The 19551-nt window shown below is 31.5% G+C and overlaps 1 protein-coding gene across 1 annotated transcript; it reads right to left on the bottom strand.

Annotated features, from left to right (window-relative positions):
- Window positions 1-1811: 1811 nt before the first annotated feature.
- Window positions 1812-18869, bottom strand: LOC148603944 (ceramide kinase-like protein). The gene is made up of 13 exons (XM_088552260.1): window positions 18615-18869; window positions 14168-14425; window positions 13275-13406; window positions 12018-12081; window positions 11426-11568; window positions 10584-10658; window positions 8867-9053; window positions 8033-8110; window positions 6654-6766; window positions 6108-6349; window positions 3590-3889; window positions 3230-3477; window positions 1812-2050 (listed from the first exon to the last, which is right to left on the bottom strand). The coding sequence occupies exons 1-13, from the start codon at window positions 18796-18798 to the stop codon at window positions 1954-1956; spliced, it is 2121 nt and encodes a 706-aa protein (XP_088408386.1). The 5' UTR covers window positions 18799-18869; the 3' UTR covers window positions 1812-1953.
- Between the last annotated feature and the right edge of the window lie 682 nt (window positions 18870-19551).

Here is a 19551-nt window from a genome sequence, read left to right on the forward strand (position 1 = left end):
CTCCCCAAGACCAATATCATACCAAAGATTATAATCCTTTATAACTGTATATTATTTGGACAGTTTTCCATGTTGGGTCAATTAAGGATGTTCCCTGCTCATGTTTTCCATAAGATTTTTGGACTCCTCTGGTTTTGTCCATTTCATAGAATTAGTATTTTTTGCCCAATGACCTCCATTTATTTTCTTAATTTCATTAAACACGAAACAAAATGTTATTTAAGATGTTTTTTATGAGACCCTTGTTACTTCTCCAGGGTTTTTCATAGATAAAATAGACTAAGACAAAACCTATACAAAATCTAGAGAAATCCTATTCCCGCCAATATTTCAAATGCTTAAATCTCACTCTGATCCCCTTACATTGTTCTTACATTAAAGGTCTTACAAATTTCAGAACCCTTTCAAATTCTCGTTATTCTTAAACTGAGCAGCTAATATCATTAAAAGTTAAAAAAAATCATTTAATAAATTGTTAATCAATGGTGAGATTAATACCATTACAGACTTTATGTTTCCCTCATGACCTACATTTTATTAAGATGCCTTAGGAACTGAAGTAATTGGATGACTATAGCCTAATTCAATTACATTCAATATACATAAAATCAATAAGATTTTCCCCCTATAATGTAAACAATTATTATTTATAATACACTATAATTAATAATATGACTATTTTTTTTTATCCTAAATGCTATAACATGTATGACATACCCTACCTGTACCTATATGGACAGCTCTATATTAACTGTTTCTTATATCACTTTACCATACACGACAACATAATACCTACATTTATTTTCATTTTGGCTTTTAATATAAATTACAAACCCCCAATAATACTCATACCATACTTAAATATAAGGCACCTTTTAGAATTGATTTAAAGTAAAATATTTCCCAGTCAATTTACCATGAAATAAGACCTGATAAGATGTGAACATCCTTTTATGATTCGATACATTAAATATTCGATATGATTTAAGGTCTATGATGGATGGAGCTATTTGTACCTAAATAATTAATTTGTTGATCATGCACCACCAAGTTTTTATGGGTGAAATCTAGAACAACAGAGAAATGCCAACTTTCCTTGTACTGTAATAAAAGTAAAAACAATCACTCCTGAATTATATACATCATTTCACACATGATTTTGAACCATTTATCCCTATTTTTCAAAAGAGCTAAAAATTCAGTAGCTGAAAATTGTTTCTTACAAACAACACATATAAGTTGTTTATCATGGAATAAGAAAATGATCTATACATAAAGGGTTGAACTAATTTCATGAATGAAAAAAATCAATAACTTTAAAGGTTAAAGGTTACATCAAAATTTATAGAGATTTAGAATCTCATAATGCTTTATAATTTCTATAATCTACATATTTCCTCTTTGAGACACAAAACTACACTAAACTAAAAATACTCATAAAGAGAATAACTCCACTTCAAATGCATAAAACATATGGTACACTATCTCCTTTTGTTTGGAGTCTTCCAACAGTAACTATATTCCTTTATACACATCTACATATGGTGCATGTCATAAAATCTCATCATAATCTATTGAGCAGTTTAAGAAGAGTTGCACTTACAACAAATGAGGAAAGATTCCTAAAGATACTTTATATACTTTGTTTCAGGGGTTGTACACACGAAAATACCTCTTTTTTTCTATTGTAATTTAAGCAGTATATAGAGGTAAATAAATATAACCTGATTCTGTGGATTTCTATTTACAAGTAATAAAAACATTGACACTTCTGAGAATGTATAAAGTCTACTTGATAGTTAACATTGTAATATGTTAAAGGTGAAAAAAAAGGTTCTTGTAACACTGTGACGTATAAAAATATACAAAGAAAGAGAGTAAGATTCTTCTGTAATATTACACACAGACACACACATAAGCACAGTCTGCCGTTGTGACTGGTTCCCTGTTACTTTATTTGATGACAGGCAGACAAGATAATGGTGATGTTACGAAGACAGTATCTGGTGACATTCCAGTTCCAAAAATAGAAAGGAGGCCATGGTGAACCCTGTATAATGAAACACAATTCATGAAATAAAAGAGCAAGAGAATATAATTAAGCACAATACCTTGAAAAATGCTTATTGCGTGTTATATCAGAAAGGTTAGACTTTGGTTAATATGTAACACATAATGAAAGTTAAAGAGCGAAATTCTTTTAAGATTTCATATATTTAAGCCTGTGGCAATGGGGAAGGGTTTGGTAATTCACAACAAAAAAGCCTGTGGCAATGGGGGAGGGTTTGGTAATTCACAACAAAAGCCTGTGGCAATGGGGGAGGGTTTGGTAATTCACAACAAAAGCCTGTGGCAATGGGGGAGGGTTTGGTAATTCACAACAAAAGCCTGTGGCAATAGAGGAGGGTTTGGTAATTCACAACAAAAGCCTGTGGCAATAGAGGAGGGTTTGGTAATTCACAACAAAAGCCTGTGGCAATGGGGGAGGGTTTGGTAATTCACAACAAAAGCCTTATTGAAAGCAAAATAACATTACAAAACTATACAATGAGCTTAACACTGATTAAGCTCTTTTTTGTCCAAATAATCCCTCTGAACACCCTCTTACATAAAACATTTCATCTATAGGCCTAACATTTCTGAATTTATACAACATATTAAAATATAAGTTGTTGTTGTTTCATGTTGTTAATGTCAAATACACTCATTATGTCACCACATGTATCAACAAGTATCAATATTTTGGGTTCTATTCAAAATATACCTGTTTTTTTCGTGTAAACGATTTTGCTTTTCTTTTTTGTTAAAGGCTTACTGTGTAAAATACTATGGTTCCAGAAAATGACCTTGTGTATAAATATTATACTAGCTATATTTAGAACATAGTTTATGATATTGAGGGTTATATAGCAATTTATAAACCCATTCGTTGTCACCAAAAAATTATATTGACCAAAGCATAGCTGAGGTCAAATGAATTTTTTGGGGCAACCAACCAGTTCAGATATTGCAATTTGACCCAACGTATCATAAACTTCTTGATGTATCATACTTTTCGACTGTAGTTTAATTTTGATCATTTGTGCAGAAGAAAAGATAACAACATAAACAACCTCTTACATTCTTAATTTGAAAATCTTTAAGTATAATATTCTTTTATTTTTTACTTGTGTCCAATCTCAGTCCTATCAATTATCAATATTTCATTTTTTGCTCTAGCTCTACCAACCTGAAATTTAACATTATATCCTCACAAACTTCATTATCAATGTTCCAATAGGAATGTAGTCTAGATTCTTCCTTCATTTGTTTTTTCTCTTCTTTTCTCATGGATTTCTTCTTTCTCCTCCATTTTTCAGAATCAGCGAATGTTTGTCTGTACTGTGGACCAACTAATCTTTCTACCTGTGGTGCAGTGTGAACCAAAACATTGTCTTCTCTTTTGTAAAAATTGTTATTTTCTCGTAGACCAGAACCCTGAAATCAAAATTTAAAAGCTCATGCTGAAAATACAATCATAAAATTATCTTAATTGGGGAAATAAGATAAATCCTAAGTTACAAAGTAAAAAGCTGTTTGTTACACTTACCACTCGACTACCATTCTTCTCTTCATTATCAAAGTCTAGATCCGAATCATCGAGATCATCTAGATTCTCCACACTATCTATACGCCCGGTTGGGGATGGAGTATGGATGCTACCATTCTCACCATCAATAATAAATGAATCTTCATTTTTAGTTCCTGTAATCGACATTCTATGGTTGATTGATTTCATCCTATCCTCAACCTCATTGTAGGTTCTATCATTGTAGTTCCAACCCATTGGGAATCGTGGTTTGAACTTGATTTCTTTGACTCTGTGAATCTCCACAAAGGGAAAATCAAACTGAAAATAATAAAAGAGAAAAATATCTACAAAAGATCACTCATCAGGACTACTCAGAGCACTCATCAGGACTGCTCAGAGCACTCATCAGGACTACTCAGAGACTTTAAAAAGATCACTCATCAGGACTGCTCAGAAACTTGAAAGAGATCACTCATCAGGACTTCTCAGAAACTTTAACAGATAAACATTTACAGAGTTCAGATCCTGGTCTTCAGAAAATACTTTTTGCTATTACCTATAATACCAGATTTATAATGTTAAATGTTTTATATGCTTTTACAAAACAAATACAATAATGACAGTTATGCAATTGAAACCTAACTATAGAATAAAAAAAAAGACAGGATAAGATACCAATGAAGCTTTTTAGATGTTTTAGACATTCAATGTGACAAAAGTCTCATTTGAAAAGGCAACTCTTTTTTGTTTAAGTCAGCATTTTTTTCATTTTCTCTTGGATAGAGTAATCAAAAGAACCAAGGTTATAGCGGCAATCAAAAGAATGTAATTCAGGGACAAAGACCAGACATGGAAAACAGACATACACAACAAAGAACATAAAGTAACTAAAATCATACATACAAAGTAACAAAAGCAAATGAGCAACTCGTACTCCACTAAAAACTAGGAGCATGGACCAGGTGCATCGGTAGGGTAAGCGTCCTCTGCTTTCTTGAAACACCCGCCGAGTTACTCATAAGAAGTCAAGTCCGGGGTAGACAACATAGGAAAGGAAAACTATGACCTGTTGAATAAATCAGTTTTCATGTTGCAGATGGAAACACCATAACGATCCACGAGTTCATGATGAGGACCATAAAACTTCTGTAGTGATGACTTCAATCTTGTAGCAACATAACCCTGTTCTAGATGCCTATTTGTTAGAGTTCTAGCGCGATACAAAAAGTCTGCGTAGTTTCGGCAAGCTCTGGCATAATGTATGAGTTGTGATATGAACACTCCATACGCAGGTGCCGAAGGGATGTTGCCACAGATGAAAGGAAAGTTGACAATTCTGAATGAAAAGTTATCACGTTTATCGTAAAGTTTGGTCAATAGTTTTCCTTTACCATCGATTTCTAAGTGTAGGTCAAGATATGAGGCTGACTTCACAGTGTCTGTAGTATCCTTTATCTCAAGTTCTTTTAGGTAGATGCGATGTATCAAATCCCCGAAATTAGGATTGTTTAAAGATTATACGTCATCTATATAGCAGAAACTGAGATTGAAGAATCTAGCCAAACGATATTCTTTCTTTCCGATCAGATCAGCTATAAAGTCAGCCTCATAAGAGTGAAGGAATAGGTCAGCAAGTAAAGGAGCACAATTTGTTCCCATTGGGATGCCAACCTTTGTTGAAAAACACGTCCACCACACCTGACAAATATGTTGTCGATTAAAAATTCCAGCTTTTGTAAACATCTTCCTCTGTACATTTGGAAGATGATTTGGAATTATTTCTTACAAAGTATGAGGAATCTCTACCAAGAACTATATATTTGTATCTAGGTGTATCATATGTTTTGGAAAAACAATGATGTATAATGTCTTTAAGTCGGGACTTTAACTGAGTATGGGAAATAGAAGTATACAGTGTTGAAAAATCATAGGTTTTAATGCTATTATATTCAGATAATAGTCTTGAACTGATTGTCTCAAAAAGATCTTCGAATTTTTCAGGATCCACATTGAATTAATACCACTACGGGAGTAACAAGTGTGGTGGTATAAGAGTTATGAGTATTAAAGTTAAAAGTTTTGAAAGAGGTTTGGTGGTACATTTTGCAGATCCAACTATGAAACGTTGTTTGTATGGATTCTTGTGGATTTTAGGAATCCAGTACATAGACGGTAATTGATGTTGTGAAATGATACAAGAAATACAAATCAACATAGAAATTGTATGACTTAACCCAGTTCAGATGATAAGATATGCATACATTATATTTCTGTTTTCAAATTTATTTCAACCCCAACTCTGAGAAAGCGAATTCATTCATTACAGAATATTGGATACTACGAAATTTATTACATTAAAATATTAAGTTGAATAACTAAATTCTCAAACCCTGTACTATTATTTATATCATATCAGAAATCTGCAACTGAAACTTTAAGATGTTAAGAACAACAGAAAGTTTTTATGGCGCTGAAAACAAATTTTAAAAGAGAACTGAGGTAAATAATAAAACTGATCAGTAGGAAAAAATTTTACCTGATTTTTGTGGTTTCCATGACGTTTGAGAAACCTAATAAAATCTTTACGGGAGCACTCTTTAACTAACACAAGTTCCATAGCACCATCACATAAATGAGTAAATTTACTCAGTCCCTCAGGAGCTACCTCTGAGTTACCAGGTATACTGTATAGGCCTACATGGTAATAAGTGCCTTTACTGGCCTTCCATGGGTTATCTTCTAAAATCTCTTCCTGTAACTTATCATCATCTTCTAAATCTGTCAACAAAATACACGATACTGTTACCTAATTCAACTCTCATGAATGATACAGAAGGGTCCATAGGTTGTGGAAATATTTTCTTACACTGCCAGAAGATTTGAGTATTTCAGAAAGAGAAAGAATACCAATATTTCAACATATTAAAAGTGTGTAAATAAACTCTGACATTGACAGGATCAAACAGAAAAAAATTGAAGAACAAAACCCTAATTAAATGTTCCTAATGATTACTTTGTCTATACATGTGTTGACCTTTGTATATAAAGACCCCCAAACAGTATCACATTATCTGGTACTTACTCTGCAAATCATTACTATTATTACTGTCATTAAATGGTTGAACTATACACTCTTCCACCACATCGTTCACATCATCTTCTTCTTCTGTTTCTTTACATTTACAAATATCACAACTGTAAACAAAGGAAACTGTATTAAAAGTCTTTGTAACCAAAACCCCAATGATATGACAAATTCCAGAAGTGAAGTTTATGTACAATTTAAATGTCTATTGCAAGGACATAATTTTAGTACACCTAGTAGTGTTTTTAAATTCCATACTAATAATACAGAGATACATCCATAATGTAATACAATTATATCAATGTTAAAATTAAAGAGTTATAAAAAAAAATGATATTATTGGTTAGGCGTAAGTAAGGTCATATTTTGGCTGTTTGCCGAAGTGATGAAAAAGTCTGAGAGATAAGATGTTTTGTTTACATGTTGGAATGTCCACGTGTGGTTGAAACTGAACTCGTTCACTCATTCAGATATTTCATAAAAGACCGAGTATGTGATGAAATAAGACAAATTCTATTATTTATCTTAAAATAACTACATGTATTTGAACAAGTTTTTTTTTTATAAAGTTTTTCGATCTGAGCAAGACTGACACAAACGTTTGCTGAAGTTTGATAAAATGACTGGCATGGGCTGCCAAAATTTCAGGACCCTTGATTATGAATGCCAAAATACCATTCATATTTCACCCAATCAATAGATTCTTGCATATTGTATTAGACCACTATACAAGTTCTATATCTAAATTCCAGGAGTAGCAGTTCAACTTAGTACAAGCTGTACTTCACCTTTGTACTGGACCTATAATTAAATTTCTGGGGAACCACATTACGATAATAGTACCTTAACTCAATAAGAACTACTAAGCCTTTTTCATTGTACAGAAGAAAAACCTCATAAGCTGAAAAAATGTCAAATCAGATTCTTAGATTAAAAATAATTGGTTTTTTTTTACCATTACTCTTTCTTGCTGCTCCTCTCTTGACATCAGAAGTCATGTAAGAGTGAGTATTCTTTATATTTACTGATATCTAACTAAAATTCTTTGCACCACCTTGTGGATGGAACATTTTTTATCCACATACGACTACAATGCCAGCAAATACTGTAATTGTACTAATTTTTGTTATTTTCACAGCGGACAGAAAACCGTAAAAAATGGTACACACGAAATTGATTTCTAACACTATACTACACTAATCATTTTTTTGAAACCACAGAAATTGGTACCCGTGAATATGTTCACTTGACAGAATCCGTGAAAATTTGCAACCAAGAAAATTAATACATTTACAGTAATTCAAGAAGAAATTCTCCTTTATGCATCCCAGGTTATCATTTTAATATGGCACAAAAAGCTGAGTAACTTTACTTACCCAATTCTACAGGCTCTATATTTCTGTTCCTGAGGCAAAGGATCTGCAGGTAAATATTCTACATCACATTCATACAATCTACAATAAAAAAAAAATATCACACAATCATGCATTTTACAATATTAAACAAAGTTCACTCTTTTTAATACATACTGATAACATAACAATATTTCATACTTGGGCACAATTTTGGTAAACAGCAACAATCTTTTGGCCATATTGGGTTGACATCGGTGAATTTGTTCTGACAAATAAATATTTAAAAAAACAAAGACTTAAAAATAAACCCAGCTGACCAAAGATGAATTCAAAAACAAATGTGTAGTAAACAAAAAGTTAAAAGAAACCGAGGTAAAAGTCTTTAATATGTTGAGGTTGCAAACCCATTATAGATAATTCCAAGTTTTAGTTAGCCAAATGTTGTTTGATGAACAGCATTCATTTGTAAATGTGCATTTGAATAGTAGTAAAATCAATTCGCCCCAGAAATACCTAAGAATTGGAGAAAAAACAAAAGATGCTTACCTAAATTGGAGCATAAAAACAAAAGATGCTTACCTTAATTGGAGCATAAAAAACAAAAGATGCTTACCTAAACATTGGGACATAAAAACAAAGCATGCTTACCTACACATTCGGACATAAAAACAAAGCATGCTTACCTACACATTCGGACTTAAAAACAAAACATGCTTACCTACACATTGGGACATAAAACAAAAGATGCTTACCTACACATTTGGACATAAAAACAAAGCATGCTTATCTACACATTTGGACATAAAAACAAAGCATGCTTACCTAAATTGGGACATAAAAACAAAGGATGCTTACCTAAATTTAGATTTACTCAATGCTTTTACTACAGCAGCTTCTAATCCTTTACTACCAATCCCTACACGGTTATATTTCCTAGCTATCTTCAGGACATTCCCAGCAAAGCCATACTGACATATAAATCCCCACTGTAGAAATTTATCTTTGTGAAATATTGACATCATATCTACAACAGCTGTTCTACCTAAAATGGAAGGTCACATAACATGCTTCAATCTTTAGTGACAAGAGATCACATGATTCGTGTAAATCATCGTAGAGAATAATCACATGATTCATGTTATCATATCAAATTAAGGCCTACAGAAACTCTCAGGAATATGAGAACATCCCTTTTTGTATATTGTATATTGTGTCTATTTTAAGAAAAAAAAAACTATGAGAGATGTGGAATTTGCAGTGTGTAACTATTTTATCTACTATCCAGTTATGGCACAGAACCTAGAAGGCTATCTTTCACAAGTAAATAAAAGATGTCTTATCATTATGAAATTGCTGCTCATGTGTGCTAAGCATTTCCCCAAGTAATCTGTTATAATAGTATTAATGCATGGCCTTTTCCATATTGGCCCTGTAATGCCCGAGGTATTAATAATGGCCATTACTTACAGTCATCCAAAGCCATTGTTATTACCAAGGGCATGTTACAGAGCCAATATGGAAAAGGCCATGCATTGATACTTTTATCACCCAATTTATTTCAGGACTTAAAAATAAGTTCATATCTAAATGAATCAAATATTTATGAAAATAAATCATGAAGGTTTTGTTGTCTTTTCCATCCCCCCCCCCCAAAAAAAAAAAAAATTGTAAATTTATAGACAAGTACAACATTAAGATCATGAGCTAATTAATCAAGTGACCAGTTGCCCAATACCCAACATCTCAAAAACCACGACTTTTTAGACATCCATAAATTACAGAATATTTGGGTTGTTTCTGTCATAGCTCTTGGATTTATTGATACTGTCTAGTATGTGACCCGTGAAATTTCAAAAAACAAATAATTTGGCCATTTTTTACGTTAAAACCGTTTTTTTAAGTGCATTTTGATCTGGAATCAAGCTATTTTCAACTGTCGTGGGAACTCTTCTGACAGAGCGCACAAGGTAGGTGAGTAAAAAGAGAAAAAGGAATGTACTTTGAAGATTAATTTCAACACCTGGATTCGTGCAAAAAAATGAGATTTGAATGCACATTTCGTCTTTGAAAAATCACTAAAACACGAAAGTCACATTTTTTTCTTTAGCATTTCTGCATCAAAAAGTATGTGCTCCACTTCAATATTTCATTTTTGTTGCCTTTTTCCAAAAATCCCCACCCCCAAATTGTAAATTTAAAGCTCAAGATTAAACATACCTAATAATTAAATATACTTAGTCCCAGCACCATCTTTCAGCAACTTTAAATATCCTAATACATGTATAATTAATTGAATTATTAGGTCACTCTTAATTAAAGTTGTCACTTATTTTGTATGTAACCCAATTTGATTTACTTCATAATGGCCCCATATTGATGCTCTGTTTTGAAATTCGTAATGACCGGCTGTAGGCATTTCCAGTTCGTAATAACCAGTTGTCGAAATTTTTGGTTCATAAAGGATGGGCATTTCTATACACATTGTAGTAAGTGCGTTAATAATTCTAGTTTAAAAAGTATTCACATCTTAGCTGCCAATGTTAGCAGAAATGTAATAGATATAAATCTTTACCTAAGATAATGTTAATAGCAGCACTGATAGGATCTATAAAACCTAACACTGTTTTGGCTGTCTGGTTTGTTGTTCCTGAAAATAAATGTACCCTTAAAAACATTTTAAAACACTGCATGTTAAAATACATGGTTTGTAGGTAGAAAATCAGATACAGTATAGTAAAAAAAATATTAATTTTTAATGATGTAAAATTCAGAGTTCAATTTTTTTTACGGAACTATTCAGAACATGCTTACTTCAATTTTTTATTCATATTTTGATATCATATTTGAATGAACTGAGTTTTTCTATAATGTAAAAATTGAAACTGTGTTTTGGTCAAACATAACAAAATTCAAATAAAGATGTGTGCAGTTATTTTCTACCTTTCGTTTTTGGAATTGTTATATAAACCATATTCAGACATATGACCAGATTATAAAACTTTTACACTTTACCCTGAAAAGATATGACAGGTGACTTACAGATGTAGACAACTAGATATGACAGGTGACTTACAGATGTAGACAACACAAGACACAGTCCAAGCTATTGGTGATTTGAAGATTTTCAAAACTACTGTGATTTCCAAAGTTATTGCTGATTCTAAATGTTTTTCAAGTGCTGTAATTTTGGAATTTTCAGAATTTTTTTTATCATGGTCACAAATACAAATGGATTAATCTAATTAAATTTAGACTTATTAATAGTTCCATTCAGTCACTGCATATAGGATATAAGAACTTTCTCTGTTCTCTATACAGGTGTGTATTTAGTGTGTATCGTATGATTGAGGTTATTTCCTCATAGACTGAAAAAATATAACAGTTATTCTTTAAATGTTGTTACATATTACTAACCTGTTGGTATTATTCCCAGAGGTAAATTGGATTTGATTGGATTAAACCCAGGTTTCATGTCAACCTTTTTTAAAGCATGAACTCTGTTTAAAAGGGCTGTGGCAAGTTTATTGACTGTTCCATCTCCCCCACAACAAGCAACACTAAACAAAATAAAAGATATGAGATTTTTAAAATGTTTATTATTGTGTACAGTGATGAACATGGCCTGAGAACTTTACTCAAAATAATTAACATATTTTTTATCTGAATATACTGCTGAATAGGTTTTGGATACTATCTCCATCCCCCTTTTCTGAGCTTCTTTCACAGTGGTTTACTACTGTTTTTTACTGAAAATAAATTGCTTCAGCATTGCTTCATTTCTCAGTAAATGTCGAAAGTTACTTCTACATCAACATTTAATTATCAGATGACATTATAATTTTAAAGTGTAAGTTTCACTTCAGTATAAACTTTTGTTGAGCAATTATTTATGGAACAGTGAAATATGTTAAGCCTTTCTAATTTACTGACTATCTTATTGCAGCAGTACTGGACTAAAACCATCCAAAATGAATAACCTTTTTTTAACCAAGGAAGATAACCTTACCAATCAAACTCATCTAGTTCTAGGTGTATCATTTCTTGCTTTATCTGTTCGTTATGTTGGATATCTAAAAAAAATTACATCTCCATGTGTACTATCAGCATTTTAGAGATTATTTCATGATAGTAGTTAGTTTAAATTGTTTGCCATAGTAACTTTGAATCAGAATCCTGCAAATGTGCAAGGCAGTATGGGACATGGTGAAATTGAGTATCTATGGTTGATTCCATAAAAAGTTGTAAATGTAAAATGGTCATCAGTTATGACATCACAATGTAAAATGGTCATCAGTTATGACATCACAATGCTATTTTCCATTAAGACATCATATTACTTCCAATCAATTTTACACTTATGACTTTTAGTGATATTGAGGGTGACCACTAACTTGCCATTTCTGTTATTGCTATTGATTGTAACTTGTATGAACAATTTTTCAGTGGTTTTTGGAATAAAAGACGGAGCACAGAGTCTTGCTTTCACTATCATATATGCAGCTCGACAAGTGTTTATATACTTTTTTATAGACAAACTGCACATTTGAAAGAAGGAGCAAGTGGCTGTGGACTGAGTCACATTGTAAATCAAAGGCCAATAGACGGCCATTTGTGGGGTGAATGTCTCTTTAACACAATTCCTGTTCTAAGTTCTATCCTAATGCTGTTTTTTTTTTAAATCATTTGTGTATCTTTGAATTCAATAATGACCTTTTGAATGACAATGTTTGATTACATAATGAGTAAATCTGACATCCAGATGGGTAAAAATAAGACTTTGTAAATTTCAATGTAACACAATTACATGAAAAGTTAAGTTATGTTTTTATATAATATTCATTCCAAATTGTTTAAAAAGTTGGATATGGCCACCTACTTATTAAACAGTCTGTGAACACATCATTGTATTAGGTACAACAAACCTTATCTAGTACGATGGGTCAGTAAATAGTCATAAGCTATATAGAACCACTTGAACAGTTGACAATGGAGTTTTACTACTAGCAATCATTGACAATGGAGTTTAATCTGATCATATATATGTACAAGTTACAATACAGAATATTCATTTTATTACATAACGTTATGTACCAGTAAACAAATGATCACTGTGTATCAATGACAGAAACATATACTCCCAGGATGGCCTCTCTTTCACCACAAAAGTTAACTTTGTATGTAAGGTTAGGTCAATAAACAATTATTCTCTTACCTGTATATGTAAACTGTCCATTTTCCTAATTAATACTGATAATACATGTACCTGTAAGATTAACCTTGATACCAGCAGCTTCAAACAAAGGCTGAACCTTCTTTTTATAGATCTCTTTACTCTTATGAGGACCAGCATAGTTCTGTATATACATCTTAATTGTTTTAGGTCTTTTTGTCACAGCTTGAAAAAAATCAAATGTATATAAACATAAGGTGGCAGTGTACGATAGTGTTCCATGCAGATCTTGAATGGGCAGGGTTATATAACACCAAGTCTTGAGTTTATTTGGATATTTTATTTGGATGTGTACATCACTGTGTATTTATTACCTGTGTTACTAGACAAAAAAACTTATTTCTATCATATTTTTTTATCCAAATTTAAAAACTTTAAAAATCAAATAAAAATTTAGATGTTGAAAAGCCAGAAGTCAATCTAAATGTATACAGCTGAGTGTGATATAATATCAATAACTGTAACTTACATTGTACATTGTAATAACAGTTGAATATTTTACCTCACAAGGGTTCAAATTAGTGGTGGTCAAAGGTTCTTGGACCATCAACCTTTTTTATAGACACTTTATGGAAGATGTCTGGCTTTCCACAAATGGAGCATTGAATCAAACTTAGAAACTCCTAAGTAAATTTCAACCCCTGCTTTGAAGTGAAAAAAAAATCAGGCCTTATTTAATAAGTCTTTGAAAGAGCAGTTATATCTAAATCTAAATTGGTGTCTATTTTCAATAATATTTTTTGGTTCCGGTAAACAATGTCACTTCAGTTGTTTCTAATAGAACTAGAAACACCAATTGTCATTTAAATCTACATTCATTGAAGAATTCAAGTCATCAATGATTTACAGAATTCACATTAATCTAGCGAACAAAGGATCATTGCTTTGTTGAGGTGAAATGAATTTACTCTGCTTAAAATACATACTGTCTAAATAGTCCATAATTTTCTCACAGTAATTGTTACACATCTTTTCACTGGGATGTTCCAGTTCTATAATCCTCTCTCGTAAACTATTCGGTCCAAATACTTCATAGGAGTAGATCGTAAACCCAAGACACATTCCCTCTCCTTCATGCTGTCCTGTTGTTCGTCTCCTTTTGATTTTAACACCAAGAATGTCAGTCAGCTTTAATGTTTCTTCAGCAACTCCTTTCTTTTTCTTGAACAGACCACCTTTGCCACCTGAAGAAGACAAAATTAATAAACAAGTTATTAATCCAGAAATATATATTTAATATTGCCTGACTAATCTTTCAGAACTATCTGAGAAAAAACTATTGTCATATTGATATGTCAACTTTTTTTAATATTTCTTTTCCTCCACACAATTGCAATTTAGATGGAACAAAATCTTATTCTTGGAAGACAGATGAGATAATTTTAGTAATACAATGATGAGACAACAAAACAATACCAGCAGTCTTAGTTTATACAGAATAATTCTTAACTGCAGCCAAATTTATAGAATTATTCAAATTCTAAAATCATTAATAAACTGTTCATACTTCTCATAAATCAACTAGCCATACAGGTAGAAAAGTATGTAGTTGGAGAATACAACACTTGACATGTGATAGCATTATAGGACACAACACTTGACATGTGATAAAATTACAGAACACAACACTTGATGTTTGATAGCATTATAGGACACAACACTTGACATGTGATAACATTACAGAACACAACACTTGATGTTTGATAGCATTATAGGATACAACACTTGACATGTTATAGCATTATAGAACACAACACTTGACATATGATAACATTACAGAACACAACACTTGACATTTGATAGCATTATAGAACAAAACACTTGATGTTTGATAGCATTATAGGATACAACAATTCACGTTTGATAGGATTATAGGAAACAACACTTGACATATGATAGCATTATAGGTCACAACACTTGTGATAACAGGTACATTCCTTCTGTTGGTGACTTTGCTCATGTGAAATGGACTAATATATACATGTACAATGTACATATATGTCATTATAAGTAACAATGTGGTTTAGTCACATGTTATCATCACTGACAACTCGAAAGAGTGAGATTAGGAATGCCAAGGGATACCAAGAATTAACAAGTGCATGAATTATCCTATTTATTATATATTTTTTTCAATAATCCATAGCTATTTTTCAGATATTTTTTTTATTTTGTGATTGACAGATTGATTTCCAAAAATAACAGTGATATCAAATTAAGTTAAAACATCACAAGAGAAAATTTGTTGTGATGTTTTGCAGAAAGTCTGAGAGTGAAAACAGAATGTACACAACATGTACTACAAGTAATTAAATTACAATTGTAAATTATCAAAATTTATAACAAAGCTTCTGCAGATCATTTTATAATTCACATTTAGGTTGTGTTTTTTTTTATATCAACATATTTGAATCATCCCACTGCTGTCACTTTGGTATTTTTTTGCTGACATTCACTGCCTTTTCGATGATAATTAAGTACATTGTAGATGTCATATGGTCCACATTTCCATCCTTGAAGTAGACATAATAGTTGTTATCAATTATTGTACATGTAAATATAGAAGAAAACCAACTATAAACAAAACCTACAGACTGCATGTCACCATACTAAATCAGCATGACACCATACTATATCAGCACAACACCAAACCAGTATTGTAATCTAACACAGGTTTTGATTTCTAGATAAAAATGTGTATTGGAAACCCTGATTAAGATTTATATATTTGCATTAGAAGTAAACAAAAATCGATATACAACTAAGACCATGTTGTAACTATTACGATAATGAACAATGTAAATATTTGATTATAATGCTTTTAAAGCATCCTAGCTATGTAAAACAAACAAGACAAAATTAAATCAATAATTATTTGTCCTTAGAACGAAGATATTCACGAATACAACTAATTATCATCAAAATAACATGATAACATGAGACTTCATTCTAATACAACATCAAGGATCTTGAAATTACACTTCATTACGTTTATAATTAACGACCATTTTGATATCGGCTTTCAAATAAAAGCTTGAAACCTCAACGGGCTAATTAATCATAAATGTAATATTGATATCTCAGAACCTTCCTGTTCATAGAAGTCTAGATATTGAAAATCCGCTTATTGTTGATGAGGAAACTTTACCTATCATATTGATTAAACAAGTCATTGACTGCTAAGCATTAAGTTGACTTGCTATCTAACTTCTAAAAGTTCTGTCTATGTTTCCTACAATATTTCACAAGCAGTCTCCTATCAGTAATATTTCATTTCTATTGAAAGCATCATTCTACAAAACTTCAGCATCTTAAAAAAAGTATCTTATTTGAAAGAAAAGAGGAAATATGTACCTAATGTACATGTACATTAAAAAAATCGTTAATTCGAAGTTTCAGAATGAACAAATACAAACATGTACATGTGTACACTATACATTGTATATTTTATATAAAATCATATTTTAAAAATTACATTGGAAGTACATGTACATGTATAATGCCTCAAACGATTTTGAATGTTTTTTTTTTATAAATAGTAGAAATTGGCCAACTTTTCCTGCATTTTGTTAATAGACGATTTCTTCAAAACAAAACCACAATTAGGAGATTTAAATATGTCACAATTCTGTTTGGCCCCACTTGTAACCCCAAAACATGTAAAAGTTACAAATTACAAACAGACTAAAAAAAGAACAGATTGAAGAGGACACAAATTAAAACTAATAATTTAGATTCTGGATAAGGCCAGAGAAAAAAAATATTTCAGCCCTACCTACCCATTTTATCTCCTACCCTTGCACATGGTATTTTTTAAATGAAATGCTGTCAGTATTTAGCTGAGCACTATGAAAGTAAAAAAATCATTTCATGAGTGTCTGTATAAATGTTTTTAAAAACAGAACAATTTTATCAACCTACCTACCCTAAGTTTTCTTCCAGTGAAACCTTAAACAAACATACATGTATATCTTTTTCTTGGCCTAAGACAGTCTACAGCCAATTGCAAGTTACAGACACAACATCATTTTTGTGTGGTTGTCACGTACACGTAGTAAACTATTTGTTCATGTTGTGAATTTCCACTGCAATGAGTCAACTTTTACTGAACATAGAGCATAGAGCTAAAAGTTAAAGCTAAGACTGGGTCAAATACATGTATTTGAAGCATGTCATTATATGTTTCTTGTATTATAGACCCTTTCTTGTAACTTTTTTTTTATATTTCAAACATTATAGACCCTTTCTTGTAACTTTTTTTATATTTCAAACATTATAGACCCTTTCTTGTAACTGGTGTAGTCAATAAGCAAGTGTTACATATACTGGTACTTCTGCATGGTAGAACTTGGGGCAGAATAAAAGAAATCTCACAAAAGTGTATATTATATGGCATGCATGTTCACATGAGACTCTGACAATTAACAGTATCTGTATTCATCATATGTCCTACAATCAGGTATAGGAGAGTTCCCCAATCTCATTAGTGATGTCATATTCACTAATTTGCATATCATTAAGTGTCAAATTGGTTGGCAAATAAACAACTAAATAAACAATTGACAATTTCATGATTAGAATCCCAATTTTCAAAACTTTATAACTTTGTTATTTTACATCCAATTTTGGTTCTGTAAAATGTTTCATTTAGATAAAATAATTCATATTATGGATGTGAATTTATAACTGTTTTACTTGAAAAAATAAATTTGTAGTAATATTTATATGTAAACCTCTATTTTTGTATAAAATTATAATTAAAATCTTATGTACATATAGTCTAATTACTGAATATTTATTTAAAAATTCCACGGATAAAAAGAATTTTATTTGCAATGTTATAAACCAAAAGGATTTTTCAATTATCTTTCAAAATGAAAAAGTCATGATGATTTAAAGTTGATATCCTATGCCACTCAATGGATTTTTTTGCCAACCAAAACCAAATCACAGGTAAGTGATGACTTCATGAAAAACTCTCCTATTCTGTATTGCATTTGAGTATCTGAGTCTTAAAACTTTTGCTGTAATCTCGCACAAATATTCAATCCACATTTACTACATACATGCAACATTGAAAAATTTTGTGTACACTGTATGATTATTTACACCAGGACACAACATAAAACAGCTTATTTAAATATTGGGTTATTCTGGGTTTATATTTTTCAAAACGAAAAACATTTAAACTCCATATTTGGACATATGAACTCTTCCAATGGACAAAGGGTTAAATTTGGATAGTTAATCTCCTGATTTCGCTTCTATTATCTCAGGACAATGCAAATAAACCTAACCTAGAAAGGATATCTATTTGAATTTTTTTTCTTTACAAATCAAACTTCTGACTCAAGACGTATTATGAAATCTTACCCTTATTTCCACTAACGCTAACCCAGCTGATGGTCCCGTTTGACAAGGAGAGTGTCACATCATATCCGTCTCCTCGAATGTCAAATATATTAACGACGTCTTCTTCAGAGGCAAAGGGGGCAGAAAATGCCCCTTTATGTTTCGGGATGGGCATTCCATCATCAGAATAAGTGTAATCTACCATTCTCGATTCGGCAAGCCGATGAGAGGATTAAACCTTCAAAATATAAACAGGAAATACAGCACTAGTTATCGAACTTGCGATTTTGCGATAATTCTATTGGTTTAAATAAATGCCATGGGTCAATGATCTTAGTTGTCATAGTAATAATGTCAACACATTCACGAATTTGTCGAACATAACCCACGCTAATCTGTTTGACACGACTGTAATATTTAGTGATGATTGATGACACATTCTCATTTCTGTAACGGACACCTGCCACTTGAATAATTCTCTGAACATAAAAAGAGGAACTTTTTACACTCTTTTACCAATAATGAAAATGATAAAATATGCCAAAATATTCTTGTTTTTTCTTGACAGAAACCAAGTATCTGCATTTACTTTACTAAAGGAAGGACATCTTATAGCTATCTTAATATTGAAGGAGTACTATACACACATTTGCCCCTGATCAAAGGATGTATTGTTGAAGTTGAAAACGAATTTCATTTTATTTTCAATTGCAAACCTTTTTAAAACTGTCCTTAGAAATGACATTTTTAGTAGATTTAATGAAAATCTTCCTTCATTTTCGGGTATGGATGCTATTGCTAAGAGTTAGATTTTTCCCGCTAATGATTATGATGTATGTTGCATATGTATAATTGCAGATGTTTATTATAAATGTACATTTACTGAATTTGGAAATGAAAGATATTCAATCATTAAGAATGATTATTATGAGTCTCCCCAGCAATAACAAGTTTTTGA

This window comes from Perna viridis, chromosome 11 (genome assembly GCF_037379345.1).
Source record: "Perna viridis isolate PV_CMFRI_1.1 ecotype Kerala chromosome 11, ASM3737934v1, whole genome shotgun sequence".
NCBI lineage: Eukaryota > Metazoa > Mollusca > Bivalvia > Mytilida > Mytilidae > Perna > Perna viridis.